The 15,406-nt window shown below is 33.4% G+C and overlaps 1 protein-coding gene across 2 annotated transcripts in view; it reads right to left on the bottom strand.

The window, feature by feature from the left end:
- Positions 1-15,406, bottom strand: part of PLA2G4A (phospholipase A2 group IVA) — a 184,679-nt gene that overhangs the window by 50,757 nt on the left and 118,516 nt on the right. For both annotated transcript variants that reach the window (XM_074222259.1, XM_074222260.1), the window contains one exon: positions 9,149-9,285. In XM_074222259.1, the coding sequence (XP_074078360.1) occupies positions 9,149-9,285 (137 nt within the window). The remainder of the gene's footprint in view (positions 1-9,148; positions 9,286-15,406) is intronic.

The raw sequence follows: 15,406 nt of genomic DNA, 5'->3' as shown, positions 1-15,406 counted from the left end.
TTTATTTTAACATTTAATGAAAAAAATAAAATAGTACTATTATAAAAACTACATTTGTCTTCCAGTTCTTCTACTTCTGATACTCAGGCTGATATTCTCTTCCTTATATTTGTCCACTTTCAAACACAGCAGCTGCAGAGTATCTGTATATTTCATTGTACCCCTCTAGTTTCTTCAGGAACCCCTGTTTGTGTTTCTATTGCTTCAGAACAATGTATGCATTCCCATTGCTCTTTTCTGGTTTTAATCAAAATCTCATAAACTCTCATTTATTCCTATAAGCCTGTATAAATTCCTTTTCACTAACATGAGCTAACTCATTTTATCATCCATAATCTGTGCATTAGTATATCAAATCCTGAAGCCACGAATTGCTCAGCTTCCTGAATACTGCTCCCTGTGAGTTAACTAGGATAATAATATTATAGATCAAAAGCTACATGGCAGTTACTTTCATCAGTCCAAACTGCTCTTTTTAACTCATAATTAAAATGAAACCAAGATATGATAAATGACTGGCCCAAAGAAACATGGTTAATACATTTTGGACTCAAGTCCTCAGACTCTAAATTCTTTGTTCTTACCCCCTATTTCCAAGTATTTTTATTACTCTTTTTCTTTCCCAATATCATTCCTACTACTTTCCAGAGTATGCCATTGTACATTAGTAATTTTCTCTCAATTAATAGTTTTCGGTCTGAAAGGATCAACATTTTTTTTTCCTGGTCTTTATTAACTGTGCTCCATCCTTGGTAAAGAGTCATTACTCTTTTTTATGATGAGTCACAGAGAAGAATACTAAAACTATCTCTAACTATCTAGTCACATCTCAAATCATTCCTTATCTTCTAAAAGTGCCAATAGTAATCAGAAATAATAATGAATATCCCTAATGGAAGATTCACCAATCAATCTATACACATTCATGAATACATATATATATATATAATACATCTACCTACATATGTGTTGTATGATACATTAATATGCATAAATTTATAGGTATCTATATATTTATGTAAATATATATGAAAGACTTGTTCAGATTGTAAAGTTCTAGAGTATCATATTTATTAAAAATATGTTTATTTTGTAGCTTAAGTTTTGAAAGTATTTACATATGGTACCTTACCTAATAAGATACATAGCATATCCTTTTCTCTCCTTTTTTCTCTTCTTTACTGTTTAAGCACAGCCAGATTTTGATTTGTATCTTGACTACACACTGACTTCTGTCCTTATGTCCTTTAATTATTGCTATTAAAAACTGCTACATAATTGAAGAGAACAAAAATAGTGTTTTCTTTATGAAGAGGGAATCTTTATGGGTCAGGAAGAGAAAAACTGATTGGCTAACTGAATAAACTAATTCTACCTGTGAGGACTTTAATTACTTGAGACATTCCAGCTTATTTAATTTATTTCAGTATGTTACTTTAACAGACAATCAATCATATGGTAAAACATACTGTTGAAATAAAGTTCTTTAGAGGTAATCTCCCATGGCAAGAGAAGGGAAAAATGAAAAGAGAACTTTTCTCCATCAATTACAATATGACAAAAAAAAATGAACAAAATGGTTATTTTTTGCATCTACTTTTACTTTCTTTTTTTTCCACTTACTTTTTCATTCTTGGTTATAAGGGATGGCTCACTGGTTGGTGGTGGGAGAGGAATATATTGGAAATTAAAGTGATATAAAAACAAAATTATCAATAAAATAAAATAACATAAATAGATAATATAATTTATAGAAAAAGCAATAACTCTAAAGATAATACTAGCTGAAATGGTAGTTTTTAACCTCAATAACAATCTCTTCTGTGGTCACAGAAAATCTGGGTGGTCTAGGGCTCCTCCAAAGCCTCACTATTATCTCATTTTTTGTTGAATCATGGAACAGTTAGACATGAATCTTAAAAAACTCAAATATTTATTTTCCCATGAGTTTTTTTCCTTCATTCTACTCTGATATTCTTACCTCATTTCACACCCAAATGTCATGGCAAAGACCCACAAAGTCTAGGATGTTTCCACTGAGGAAAAACAATGAATAACTACATCTGTTATTATGAAAAAAAAAAGGAAAAAAGTATTGGATTTCATTCATCTATCTATGAAGTATTTGACTGAAAATTATATTAAATAACCATCCAAAAACCAATTATCTGGTAAATTAAGATTTGAATAATTATCCAATAGTTGTTAAATAGGATAACCTATCAATTTTCCCCTCCTGGAATAAAAATACTAGTATTGAAAAACCAAAATTTTCACAGTAGAAAAAGCAACTTAGGGACGACTAGGTAGTGCAGCGGATAGAGCATTAGCCTTGGAGTCAGGAGTACCTGAGTTCAAATCCATCCTCAGACACTTAATAATTACCTAGCTATGTGGCCAAGCCACTTAATCCCATTGCCTTGCAAAAACTAAAAAAAAAAAAAAAAAAAAAGCAACTTAAGTTGCTATCAATAGCTTTATCTGTGTGTAGAGTTCTTTAAAGTCAGGAGAAGCACCATGAACAGAAGAGATAAAGAAGGGAAGGTCAATGTGGAAAATCTGGCACATTTATGAAAGACAAATATACTCAGTGACTTCTGGGGATGTTAGAATTCCCCACCTTCAATATGTTATGCATTCCACCCAGACTTCAAAGAAACTCCCTGATAACTTTTGGATGACTTCAATCGCAACCCCTCCATCTGTTTGTTTGTGTGTGTGTGTGTGTGTGTGTGTGTGTGTGTTTTCATGAAATCTAGTGAGCATTTACTTCCTGTTTTTTATCTTTATTTTCTCAACAATTCATGTTCTAAGAAGTCATATGCAAATTTTGTAATGTAAATGAACCTATATTATATAACTGAAGAACGATTTTAGAAAGACAAAATTTATTTATGGACATTTCTAAATTCTGCAAACATAGAATCATCTGTCTCTTTTGGCAAACAATGCAATACTATTTGCTCCAATGAAAAGTAATTCTATATAGGGGCAGCTAGGTGGCACAGTGGATAAAGCACCAGCCCCAGAGTCAGAGGAGTACCTGGGTTCAAATCTGACCTCAGACACTTAATAATTACCTAGCTGTTTAGCCTTGGGCAAGCCACTTAACCCCATTGCCTTGCCAAAAGCTAAAATAAAAATTAAAATTAAAAAAGTAATTCTATATAGAAGAATATTCTGTACTTATTTATACAGGGATAAGAACTGGATTGGTAATTTTATTTATATATCAAATTCCCTGATGAGGAAATTTCCATTTCCATTTCCAATGTGCTGGTCTAAAACTCAGATTTTAAGAGTTGTTCAAATAACTAAGTGCCACAGAGGTAGAATTTTAATTTAGTTCTTCATGGCCTCGATACTATTGCTTCCACCACACTGACTTTAGATTATATTTTATGCTTCATTTGTTTTTGTCTTATTCTAATGAGTTCAACTTAGCAGCTCATTCTAATGTATTTTTGTGAACTGAAATGATTCATTTTGCTTTTCTCTACATTACCTTTCTATGGTTCTGTATAAACTCAATCAACAAGCACTTCTTAAAAATCTACTATGTAACAGCCACATTGTTAAGGGCTGTGGAAAAAAACACAAAAGCAAAACAATTCCTGCCTCTAAGTAGATTATATTCTATCTATGTGGACAAATGTATATAATAGATATGTATTAAATATATGTAATATAGACATAATATGCAAACTAAGATAAAATACACAAAGTTAGAACTGAAAAAACACACATGTGGAAACATGTTTCAATTCGAATTGTATGATATATATATATATATATATATATGTAAACAATTAGAGTTTCTACTCTATTGGGGGAAATAAGATAAATGCCCTTGGAGCCACCAAACAAAGGAGGAAGGGGGCAATAAATGATTGAATACCAGAAAGTTTGGCATTCAAATATTATTACAAATAAAAAGTTTTTTGGTGAAGTTATTTTTGAAAAAATATCTTGCAGATATTAGAACATTATATGGGTCTTGAAGTCTGGATTGGGTTGGAAGAAGTAGAGAAGAATGGAAGAGAATATTGAGGCAGTTGGTGATGGACAGAGCTCCAGGCCTAAAGTTAAGAAGAACTTGAGTTCAAAACTATCCTCAGAGATTTATTAGTTATATGACCTTGAAATAGCATTCAACAGTCAGTATTGCTGTTAAGACCACATGAAATAAATATTTGAAAAAAACAATATTTATCATAGCCAAGTTCCAGAACTCCCAAGTCAAAGAGAAAATATTACAAGCAGCCAGAAGGACACAATTCAAATATTGTGGAGCTACAGTCAGGATCACACAGGACTTAGCAGCAATTACATCAAGGGCTTGTAGGGCTTGGATTATAAAATTCCAGAAGGCAAAAGAGTTTGGCATGCAACTGAGAATCAGCTGCCTAGCCAAATTGAACATCCTCTTCCAGAGGAAAAGATGGACTTTCAATGAAATGTTCCTGTTGAAATGAACAGAACTGAACAGAAAGTTTGACCTTCAAGTACAGGAACAGGTGAAGCATAGAGAGGGTAGACAAGAAGGGTAAATTGTGAGGGATTTAATGATGATGAACTGCGTGTATTCCTGCATGTAAAGATGATACTGATAATACTCACATGAACATTCTTATTTAATACAGCAAGTAGAAGGAGTTTTTATAGATGAGGTATGGGAAAGTGTCAAATTTGAAGGTATAATATATTGTAAAAATGGAGTCAATGGGTAAAAGGGAAATATATTGGGAGTAAGAAAGGAGAGGTAGAATAGGCTAAGATATTTCATATAAAAGATATTTCATGTAGCTTTTGCAGTAGTATGGAAAAGGGGAAGGCAACGGGGGAATGAGGGAGCCTTCTTTCTCATCAGAAAAGGCTCAGAGAGGAAACAGCATACACACTCAATAGGGTATAATCATCTAGAAGAAAAAGGAGAGAAGAGGAACAAGGGGAGAGGAGGGGGATGTGGGTAATAAAGGAGAGGGTAGATCATAGGAGAGGAAAGTGAGATATGAATCATTTTCTTTTTTACTTTTTGGAAGATGCTGAGATTGGGTGGTCTGTCCGCCCACAGAGCTGGGTATTTGCTGGGTCTCTGGGGTGGCATGTAGGCTTGGGGCCTCCTGACCCCAGGGCCAGTGGTCTGTCTGCTTTACCACTCGGCTGCCCCACAGCACATTTTTGAAGAGGGACAGAGTGAAAGGAGAGAGAAAATATAATAGATGGTAGTTGGGAGGAATGGATGGAGGAATTACAATCAGCAACAGCAACTGCAGAAAAATATGGAAGTAACTTCTATGATGGACTTATGATAAAGAAAGTGATCCACCAGAGACAGAGACTGAAAAACATTTTTTCCTCTTTCTTTTACTTTATTTCTCATGAATTTTTATATTTTGTGGGGGGAGGTGTATTATATTTACTCTTAAACAAGGATATTTTAGTAATGTGTAAATAAATTAAAGAAAAATCATAAAAAAAATTAAAAATTATTTAGCAAAGTGTTTGGAATAAAATAGGTTCTTTATAAATGCTTATTCTTTTTCCTTCCTTATTAAAGAAGAAAAAGTTATGAAGCCACAAAGGCTGTGTATGTGTCTGTGTGTTTGTGTCTGTGTCTATGTGTATCTGTGTATGTCTGTGGTGTATGTGTCTCTTTGTATATGTGTCTGGGTCTGTGTGTCTATGTGGATCTGTGTGTTTGTGTGTATATGTATGTGATATATGTGTGTAAAGAAAAGTGATTTTTCCAATACTAACAAGAGGCTCAACAGACAATGCAAAGAGAAACTTTCTTCCTGAGCCATATCATTACTTCCTGGCCTGTCTATGTATTACCCAACTTACAATGAAGTTTCCCTCATTCATTATGGAAAACAAATTCAAGTCAATCTCAAAGCCTCCATTACTAAATATTCAAAGATTTAATAATTCTATAAATCATCAGCAATCTGAAATCAACATTAGATAGAGAGGTATGTCTATAAAGATCAAAAAAGGGTTTCACTAATAATAAGTTGATATTTATATAATCCCTAAACTTTCATGTAACCTTTTATGTAATTTATCTCATTTGATCATGATCAAGTCCACACAATATCAGGAGTCAGAGTTTGATAGAACAAGAGTATTATATCACCATTGGGACATAGGTCAAGACAGCTCATAATCAAGTTACCAAGGAACTTGTTTACTGAACAGGATCCAGGTTTCACCTGAATTCTAATTCTGTTCACCCGTAGACAGGAGTGAAGCCATGGGAAGGAAAAGTTGTCTCATTTAAAATATTATTACAACAGAGGATGAAGACCTGAAGTATATAAAGAATTCGAATTTTTAAACTACTGACATAAAAATCACTGGTAATGACTATTCTGTATTTCATATACAAAAGGATTTAGAAAATTGTTCAAAGAGCCGTTATACTACTCTCAAACAAATATTGCTACTATTCAGTCATTCAATTGTGCCTGACTCCTTGTGACAGCAAGGACTTGTTCATGGGGCTTTCTTGGCAAAGGCACTAGGGTGGTTTGTCATTCCCTTCTCCATTGTGTCCTCAATTTACATATGACAAACTGGAATGAGCAGGGATTTCATGACTTTCCTAAGGTCACACAGAATTTTAATACATATCTTCCAGGCCTGATGCTCTAGTCACTGTACCACCCAATTGCCCCCAAAATAAGTAAAGGCCTAAGTCATGATAAAACAAATCAGTCTCTAAGGAAGAAATATTTCTCTTTTTTAGCAAGAATAATCTATTCTCCCACTCCAAGGCACACATATTATGGTTTTTTTTCCCCCACTCCCACCTAAATCCCCAGGAACTTTTTTCCATCAATTATCTCCTACTTCTTGAACACTCAGTCTTTTCATTCACATTGACCTAAGTAAAGTATGTCCTAATCAAGAAAGAAAAAGAAAGAAAAAAAGGAAGGAAGGAAGAAAGGAAGAAAGTTTAGTGGAATGGAGAAGGTATGGAGGAGTTGAAAATATTCATGGTTTAAGGAAAAGAATTTCTCATATGCAAACAACCTACCCACATACAGATCTTCAATAGTTTTACAATTTATTTTCTTAGAGAGTTTCTTGGAATATTGAGAGTATAAGTGATGTGCCTGGTGTATCACAACTAATATATGTTAGAAATGGGACCTGAATTTTGGCATTCCTTACTCCAAGGCACTCTCTCCATTCTAAATTATGAAAGAGAGAGAGAAAGAGAGAGAGAGAGCATTTTATAATGCTTTAAAATTTTCAAAATACTTTGCTTATGTTGAATTATTTTATCTTCGAAACAAACTTGTGAAGTATCTCATTATTAGCTCCCTTTTACATGAGAAAACTGAGGCATAAGGAAGTGGTATTTGCCCAGAGTCACATAGTCAATAAGGATTCTGAGGCAGGATTTAAACTTAAATACCCCCTAATTCCAAGCCTTGCACTCTCTCTCTCTACTATACCATCTAGCTGCCTAATGTAATGAGCACTAAATTTTAGATAATTTTAGTCATATAATGTGGACATCAATCTCTGGAAATGCTCTTTCCTTTTCACAGTTCACTGTTAAAATAATCAATTCCTTTTGTGTCCAAATAGATTGGCTGGATTTATAAGGATAAGATGATAAACTAATTCAATGCAGCTGAACCATAACAGTTTGCATCTTTGATTCTTTCACCTGTGTACACAGCTTGAGTCATATCATCTTAACCAAAATTTCTTGCATAAATGTATTTGTGAAAGGAATTATATGATAGTAAAATATGACAAATCCATATATTTATATATGGTGAATACAGACTCCATCTAAATTAATTTATTTAGAAATTCTTTCCGAAACTGATTTCATATTCACTATAGTTAGATGTGAACTGAAAAAAAATTCTATGATACATATTTGAAACAGATGTTAAAGTTATTGTTTCTTGTTTATACCAAAACATTCTGAAATATTCCACATGTTTTCAGTACTGCATTTCATACTATTTGGCCCTAATAAAAATGCATACTTAATGAATAGAATGAACTTCAACATAATAATTGTTTTTATTTACAAAGAATTTTCCAGCTAAATAAGCTTCACAATGACATCACTACCTGATTGTTTCTCAATAATAATCCTGTGAATAGGGAACTCCAATGCTCTCTTCCCCATTTTAAAAATGAGCAATCTGGGCTTAAAGGAATAAAGTGACTTGCTCAAGCCTACACAACTTTTAGATTTCGGGATGCATTCTTTCAAGACAGATAAAAATTTAAATTACGCAAACGGCCTTTCCCAGATCCTCTAGACTCTAAAGCTTTCCCCCAACCACAATTTCCTTTCCTCTAAAATACAATCCAGTTACAGTTATCTTGTATCTGAACTGTTGGCGAGTCATTTTCACTATTAAAATGTGATATCCTTGATGTTAGGATGTTAGAGTTCATGTTTTTGCCACAACTTTAGGACTACCATGGTGATTGACATATAGTAATCATTTTAGTCAAAAGTATGAAATACCATGACTATAGGATTAGTTTACTGTGTACTGGGAAATGAAGAGGAAACCAGGAAAGGAAAATTAGTCTTAGTAACTATTTTTGGGCTCAGGGATGAGTCATTTTTTTAAAGTATAAATATTCAGTATTTTGTTAGCTTGAGCCTTTACATGGGAGTTGAGGGGTCTTTCAGCCCAAATTAAAAATATGATGTTCTCAGGAGAAACCATGGGTGAACAGAGAAATCAAAGGAACCACTGACTACTATTAAAAACCTCAAAGAAAGTTTTTCATTTAGTCCAGAGTTTTTTGATGTCAAATATGATACTTATATCTAAAATATGTCATGTTGAACCATTTTAAATAACATAGACATATATATATATATATATATATATATATATATATATATATATATATATATATATATATATATAAATCCATATCTGATGGGGCTTGTTACAAAATTTCACTTTTCTCAGCATGGCACCATTTGGTATAAATTTACCCAAGAACCCCTCTATGACTATCACAAACCGTTTCAACTCTGCATTTCAAAGTCTGAGTTTCACATTGTCAAACTAGTTTTTTCAAAATAATAGGCATACTAAATGAAATCAATTTAACATGCAAAATAGGAAATTAAAAAATACAGACTTACCAGGTAGAGCCAGAAAGACCGGCAACATATGTGGCACAATCCAAAATTCCTGACTCATACAGTGCCTTCATCACACCAGAAAATCCCACCATGGCACGGAAACCACCACCAGAACCCAGCACAGCAATCACTGGCACCTAAGGAAAATGAAAAAGTCAAAGCCCAAATGAGGTAAGCTTGGTACTCTAAATATACTATGCAACTGAGAGCCAAAATAGGATCATTCTTTGTATCTGTTGCTCAATTTTTGTCTTAAAAATCCCACATATTCTTTTTTCATGGCAATGGAGTTAAGTGACTTGCCCAAGGTCACAAAGCTAGGCAAATATTAAGTGTCTGAGGCCACATTTGAACTCAGGTACTCCTGACTCCAGGGCCAGTGCTCTATCCACTGTACCATCTAGCTGCCCCCTACACATTCTTGACAAAGAAAAGCAGTCTTATCTCTTTGACCACATAGCCCCTTTACCAAAATAAAATTATTTTTTAAAAAAAGCAATTAATTTAACATTAGGAAAAGAAAACTATTAACAAGTATTAAAAAACAAAAATATGTACTGCATTATTCAATTTACTCAACTAATTGACACATTTAAATATTCAGTAAGATTTCTCTCTTTCTGTTCATGGCATCATCCACCAATTATTCAGGTTTTAATCACTGGCAACATTCTTAATTCTTCCCTCCTTATCACTTCCCACATCCAACTGGCTGCCAAGTACTGCTGATTTGACCTGAATTATTTCCTGTATCCACCCCCTCTCTCTCTTCTAATGTCACTATCATCACCACCACATTAATGTAGTCATTCATAGCTTATTACCTTCACTATTGGATTAGTCTCCAGCTATGTTAAAAATGAGAATTATATGATACTTTTTAATTTTCAGGATACATTCACATCACTGATCTCATCTGATGACTACATATAAAGCTCACAACAAACTTTGTTAGAGACATCAAACCTGAAGTTCAGAGAAGTTGAGAATTGTTTAAAGGCTTTTGGCCAATATGTATAAAAAGCCAGAAATATAAACTGAGTTACCTGTTTGTAGAATAACATCATTTCCACAATATCACATTTCCTCAATTCTAATTTAAAGGATGCTTTTTTTAATCCAAACACTTAAACATAAGACCCTATAGATCTCTACTATTTAATATTAATCACTCTTCAGTGAGAAAAAATCACATATTCCCAAACTCTATAAGACTTCATTGTAAAACTTGGTCATTTTGCTCTTATACAGAATTATAGAAAATTCACAGAATTATAGACTTCTGTAGTTAAACGATCATTTTGATTGTATATTCCTTTATTCTAGTCACCACGCATAACAGAAAAAGAAACAGGCTCAGAAAGTTTACAAGATTTGTCCAAAACCAAACTGTTAAGTAGGGGCAGAGTTACGATGATTGTCTTCCAAGATCAGGGTTCTTTTTAATACATATTGCCTTTGCAAAGAGACAAACTGGAGATGTAGTGATTAGGTAGGTGCCAGAGGTCAAACTCCCACCAGAAATACTCTCCCAGTTCAGCATAGAACCACAGATTGTAGATTTTTGTTTTTCTATCTGATGTTGATCCTTTGTCAGTTGGTTTGAAAGCCTTCTTTGAAGCCTTTGAGTTTTTCAGAGACATTTACAGATAAGGGGGATAAGGCGAAGAAAGACCAAAGCTTTTGCTTGACGTTTTTGTTGTTTATACATTCATTTAGTTTTGACCTATTAACTACCAGCATTTTCATGAAAGATACTAACTTTTATTGACTATTTTATTTTGGGTTATTTTTATACAGCGAGGCAGCATAGTGGACCTGTAATCAAAAGCCCTAATCTCATACTTGGCCTCTGAAATTCCTTAGCTATATTTAGTCTACTCCCCTCTTCCACTTCTTCCATCCTTCAGTTGTATTCTCAACCTATTTACTACTTAAATATTTATATTGTAATGTCTTTACCATTTTTCCCTGTTGCTTTCTCTCTTTGGTTTTCTCTCTGTACCTAAACCATAAACTATTATTAACCAGTGTCAGATAGATGACCTGCAGGCTACCATTGTACCCTGAGTGAACTGAAGTAGGTTGAATGTAATTACGAAATATTTAACAATATAAATGAAAGTATATAATAAAACATATATGATTTGCATTTTGAGACTAAGATAATATGTGGTTGCAGAAATCCCTATCCATGAGCTAGTGGCTCCCATTGTTCTGTTTGTTACCACTGGTAATCAGTGAACACTTAGCTATAGAGTCGGAAAGACTGAAGACTGGGGGAAAAGTACTGACTCTGGAGTCAGAGGAAAGCTCTTCAAATCTCACCTATAATATTTATGATTTGTATGACCTTAAACAAGTTACTGACCCTTCTTGAACCTCAAGAAACTCTCAAACAAGCTAGAGAATAGCTGTGGTATTTATTGATAGAAAGAACTCCCATGATGACAAAAACCATAAATCACTGACATATTCTTAAGATTGTTATAATTATTGTTATTATAATAATATCATTATATTTTTATATAATAAATAATTCAATTATCAAGGAGAAAGAAAAAGCCTAACAAATACAGATATTGCTAAACCAAAGTAAGCTGTGGGAAAATATTAGAACCTCTGAATATTCAATTTCACTTTCTTGTCTTTAATTAATCAACTGACAGGTTGATGAACTACTATTCCCCACACAGATTTCTAGATGGAGAGGAATATAATGTATGCCTCAAGAAGTTTGTTCTGGTCTAGTTTTTGGTTGTTACTGTTTTTTGGGGGGTGGGTTGGAACTTGATACAAAGGGTGCTGGAAATTCCAATGTGAAATCTGTCATTAATTTTGTATATGGGGTATGTACACTAAGCAATTTGTTTGCTTTTTAATTTCACAAGATAATGATTCTAAACTTGAAAGGAACCTCAGAGATGATCTAATCCAATCACTTCACTTCACAGATAAGGAAACTGAAGCCAGGAAAGTGACCTTTCCAAATTCATACAAGTAGTAAGTGTCAGAGGAGAGTTTTTGAACTTCTTTCTTCTGACTCTAGAACCAATTCTGATCAGTTTTTTCAGTTTCTGTAGCAAGTCATCTATCTAATATATCACACTGAATAGTTTACAGTTTAGTTGAAGAGAGAAAATTAAAAGGTAAAAAGCAATAGTGAATAATGGAACAAGACATTCTATTATTCACCATTTTATTATGAGGGATATAATACAAATAAACAATGAAGTAATTTTTTTAAAAGCCTAAGAATATCACTAAAGAATGGAATAAAAGAAATGAGGTACAGTGGTGAAAATAAAACAGACTGTATAGTTTACTTATCATAAAAATCACAGAAATGATCTTAACATCACTTAAGCCAACTGAGAGAGACATCCTTTGACTAGAGATGCCATTTCTTGCTTTCAGCTCCAAATAGGTAACTCTCTTACCTGTATTTTATCACAAAAACACTCAGGATTTCATACAATGTTAAATCTGGAAAGGAACTTAAAAATAATCCAGTTCAATTTCCTCATTTTCACAGCTAAAGTTAGGATAAAGAGAGGTTCAGTATTTGCCTGAAGTCACATAAGTTTTAAATAGCACCATGGACTGGAAATTGAACTGGAGTATGCAAACACACTATATGACCCAGTAAAACCACTCTTAGGTCCATAACTACAAATGGTCAAGGACACACATACACAAACACACACACACACAAATACTTATTTTGTTACATTTTATTGTCACAAAAAATTAAAAATATAGTGAGTGCTTATAGCTTAACTAATTGTGGTTCATGAATAATGAAACACTATTGCTCTATAAGGAATTAAAAAATATCAGTTTATAAGTATTCCTGGCCAAGCATTGTGCAAAATATAGGGATACTAAGACAAGCAAACACAACCCCTTCCCTCAAGAAGTTTTTATTACAATGGGGAAGGGGGTAATGAAAATAACTAGTGAGGGGAAAAAAAGTGAGGGGAAAAAAAGATACTGAATAGATGGTAAGTAATCCCAAAATAGTTTGAGAGTAGTTGGAAGTTCCCATTAGAGAAACAACTTGATTGTATTCTGGGGTTTCTTAGGCAGCAGAGATTTAAAGAAATCAAATTCTAGCTTTGCCTAGGGGAGGAGAAGAAAGACCAGAAAGTCAGCCCCTCCCTTCAAGATGCACAACACTTGACATATAGCTGCCCTAAGAGATGAGAAATCAAGGGAAGACAAATGGCACCTCATTTCCTGTTGGAAGGTTCTTCTATACTGGGGAAACCTTTGCCTCTCCATCCTTGAACTTTCTTTCCCCCAAAATGTCAACATACAAATTACACACTTTCCTGAGGCTGAGAGGTTAATGATTAGGAAGGAGAACTAGTATAAAAGAATAGTGAATAGTGTCCTTAAGAGTGAAGTCATTTAAGGAATCCTCAAGACTCATAGCTACTCCAGAGAAAAGGAAAAGATATTTCAGCCTCTGTAATCTCTACAGCCTCTTTAGGCCCTGGAATTCTTGTTACATCTGAGTCATCTAACTTATTAGAGGCCAAGTATGAAGAAATTCATAATTATATGCTAAGGTCAGTCTAAAGAAAAATCTAACAAATTATTGGGGGGGGGAGTATTGGGCATTGTAGGGAGTTGGGTCATTGTTTCTCCTCATAAATTCCCTATTCTCCCAACCCCAGTCATATTTAAGAGTGACTATCATGCTATTTTTCCCTTGCCATAGTTTTTTTTGTGAATTCTTTAGTTGTAAAATTTCTTAGTTACAGTTTTGATCCCAAAGCCTTTTCCATAATACTAAAAATATCTCTAAATAGGGTCACAATTTTGGACCAAGCGATCAAAAGGGCTATTCACATGATTTCCCATAAAATTGTCATATATAACATATTATTTTCATTTTAATAACATTCTGCATATGAATGATACCTCTGTTTTACATCACTTTTAAAAAGTCTAAAGAAGGCTCCACTTTTCAGAGTTTATTTCACCTGACTCCAATTAATAGGCAGAAATAATGTTAATTAATTTATTTGGTTCAATTCCACAAATATTTTGATGTGCTTGCAGCGTGCAGAACACTCATTTGGGGGTTAGGAGAGATATGCTTTATAAAATATGTCGATAATTGTATGATAAAGTAGATAATAATAGGCAAAGTACTTTCCAAACCTTAAAGTACTATAAGAATCCTAACTATCATCATCATGCTGCCTTTTGGAATCCAAGATAAGTACCTATCTATAAAGTCCAGTACATCAAGTTATTAGGGAACCCTGATTTAAATTAGTTTCAAAGGTTCCATAAAGTTCAGAAAAATTATAAAATGCCTTTATCTCCAAAATTCCTTAGATAAAAAATCAAAAATAAAAGATAAGATGTTGGAAGCCAAATGGTATTCTTCTATAAATGAATCACTCTCAGTGATGTAAGCAAGATTTCAACAAAATATGAAAAATGTAATTTGGCTTAATTTTTTCAATTGGGATAGTCTGGGTAGTCTGAGAGTAGTGTTACATAAGTGAGTTTCTACAAAATTCAGCTATTAGACCTGGCTCTAAATCAGATAAGGAAAACAAATACACGTTGCTGAGCATATTTAGGTCCTATTGAGACAAAGTAACACTACTTGACCATAACCTTAAATACATAAAGTATTTCTATTACTTGGATAGCTAAATATTAGAAAGTGAGTTTTTACTTTCCTTGAATTTCTATTCCATATATTTAGTTTAAAATACAATAGTGCTTGAACTTCAAAGAAATACAACAGTCATGTGTAATTTACCTTCTTAGAAAATAAAACAAAACAAAACAAAAAAGCCATAATGTGTTTCCTATTCAACCTCCAGTGGTTAGGGAAATACAGTCATTCATAGAACAACGGAACATATTTTTGTACCACGCCAATATCCTTAGAGATATCAAAAAAAGCAAATAATCATAGAATTTTGTATTTCGTTAAAGGAATTAAGAGGCAATCTAGTCTAACTCCTACTTACCCAATAATTAGCTCTGTTGTACAGTCATTTCAGTTATATCTAACTCTTAATGATTGCATCTGGGGTTTTCTTGGGAAAAATATTGGAGTGATTTGTATTTTCTTCCTTTATTTTGCAGATGAGGGAATTGAGGCAAATAGGTATTGTGACTTGCCCAGGTCTTAGAGAAAGTAAGTGTCTGTGGTAAGATTTGAATTTAGAAAAACTAGTTGACCTCAGGCTTGGTACTTTATACACTATCAAATCTGGTTGTCCT

The sequence above is a fragment of the Macrotis lagotis genome, chromosome 2 (genome assembly GCF_037893015.1).
Source record: "Macrotis lagotis isolate mMagLag1 chromosome 2, bilby.v1.9.chrom.fasta, whole genome shotgun sequence".
NCBI classification, from domain to species: domain Eukaryota; kingdom Metazoa; phylum Chordata; class Mammalia; order Peramelemorphia; family Peramelidae; genus Macrotis; species Macrotis lagotis.
The sequence above is the reverse complement of the archived record's forward strand: the minus strand, read 5'-3'. Positions and strand labels throughout refer to the sequence as shown.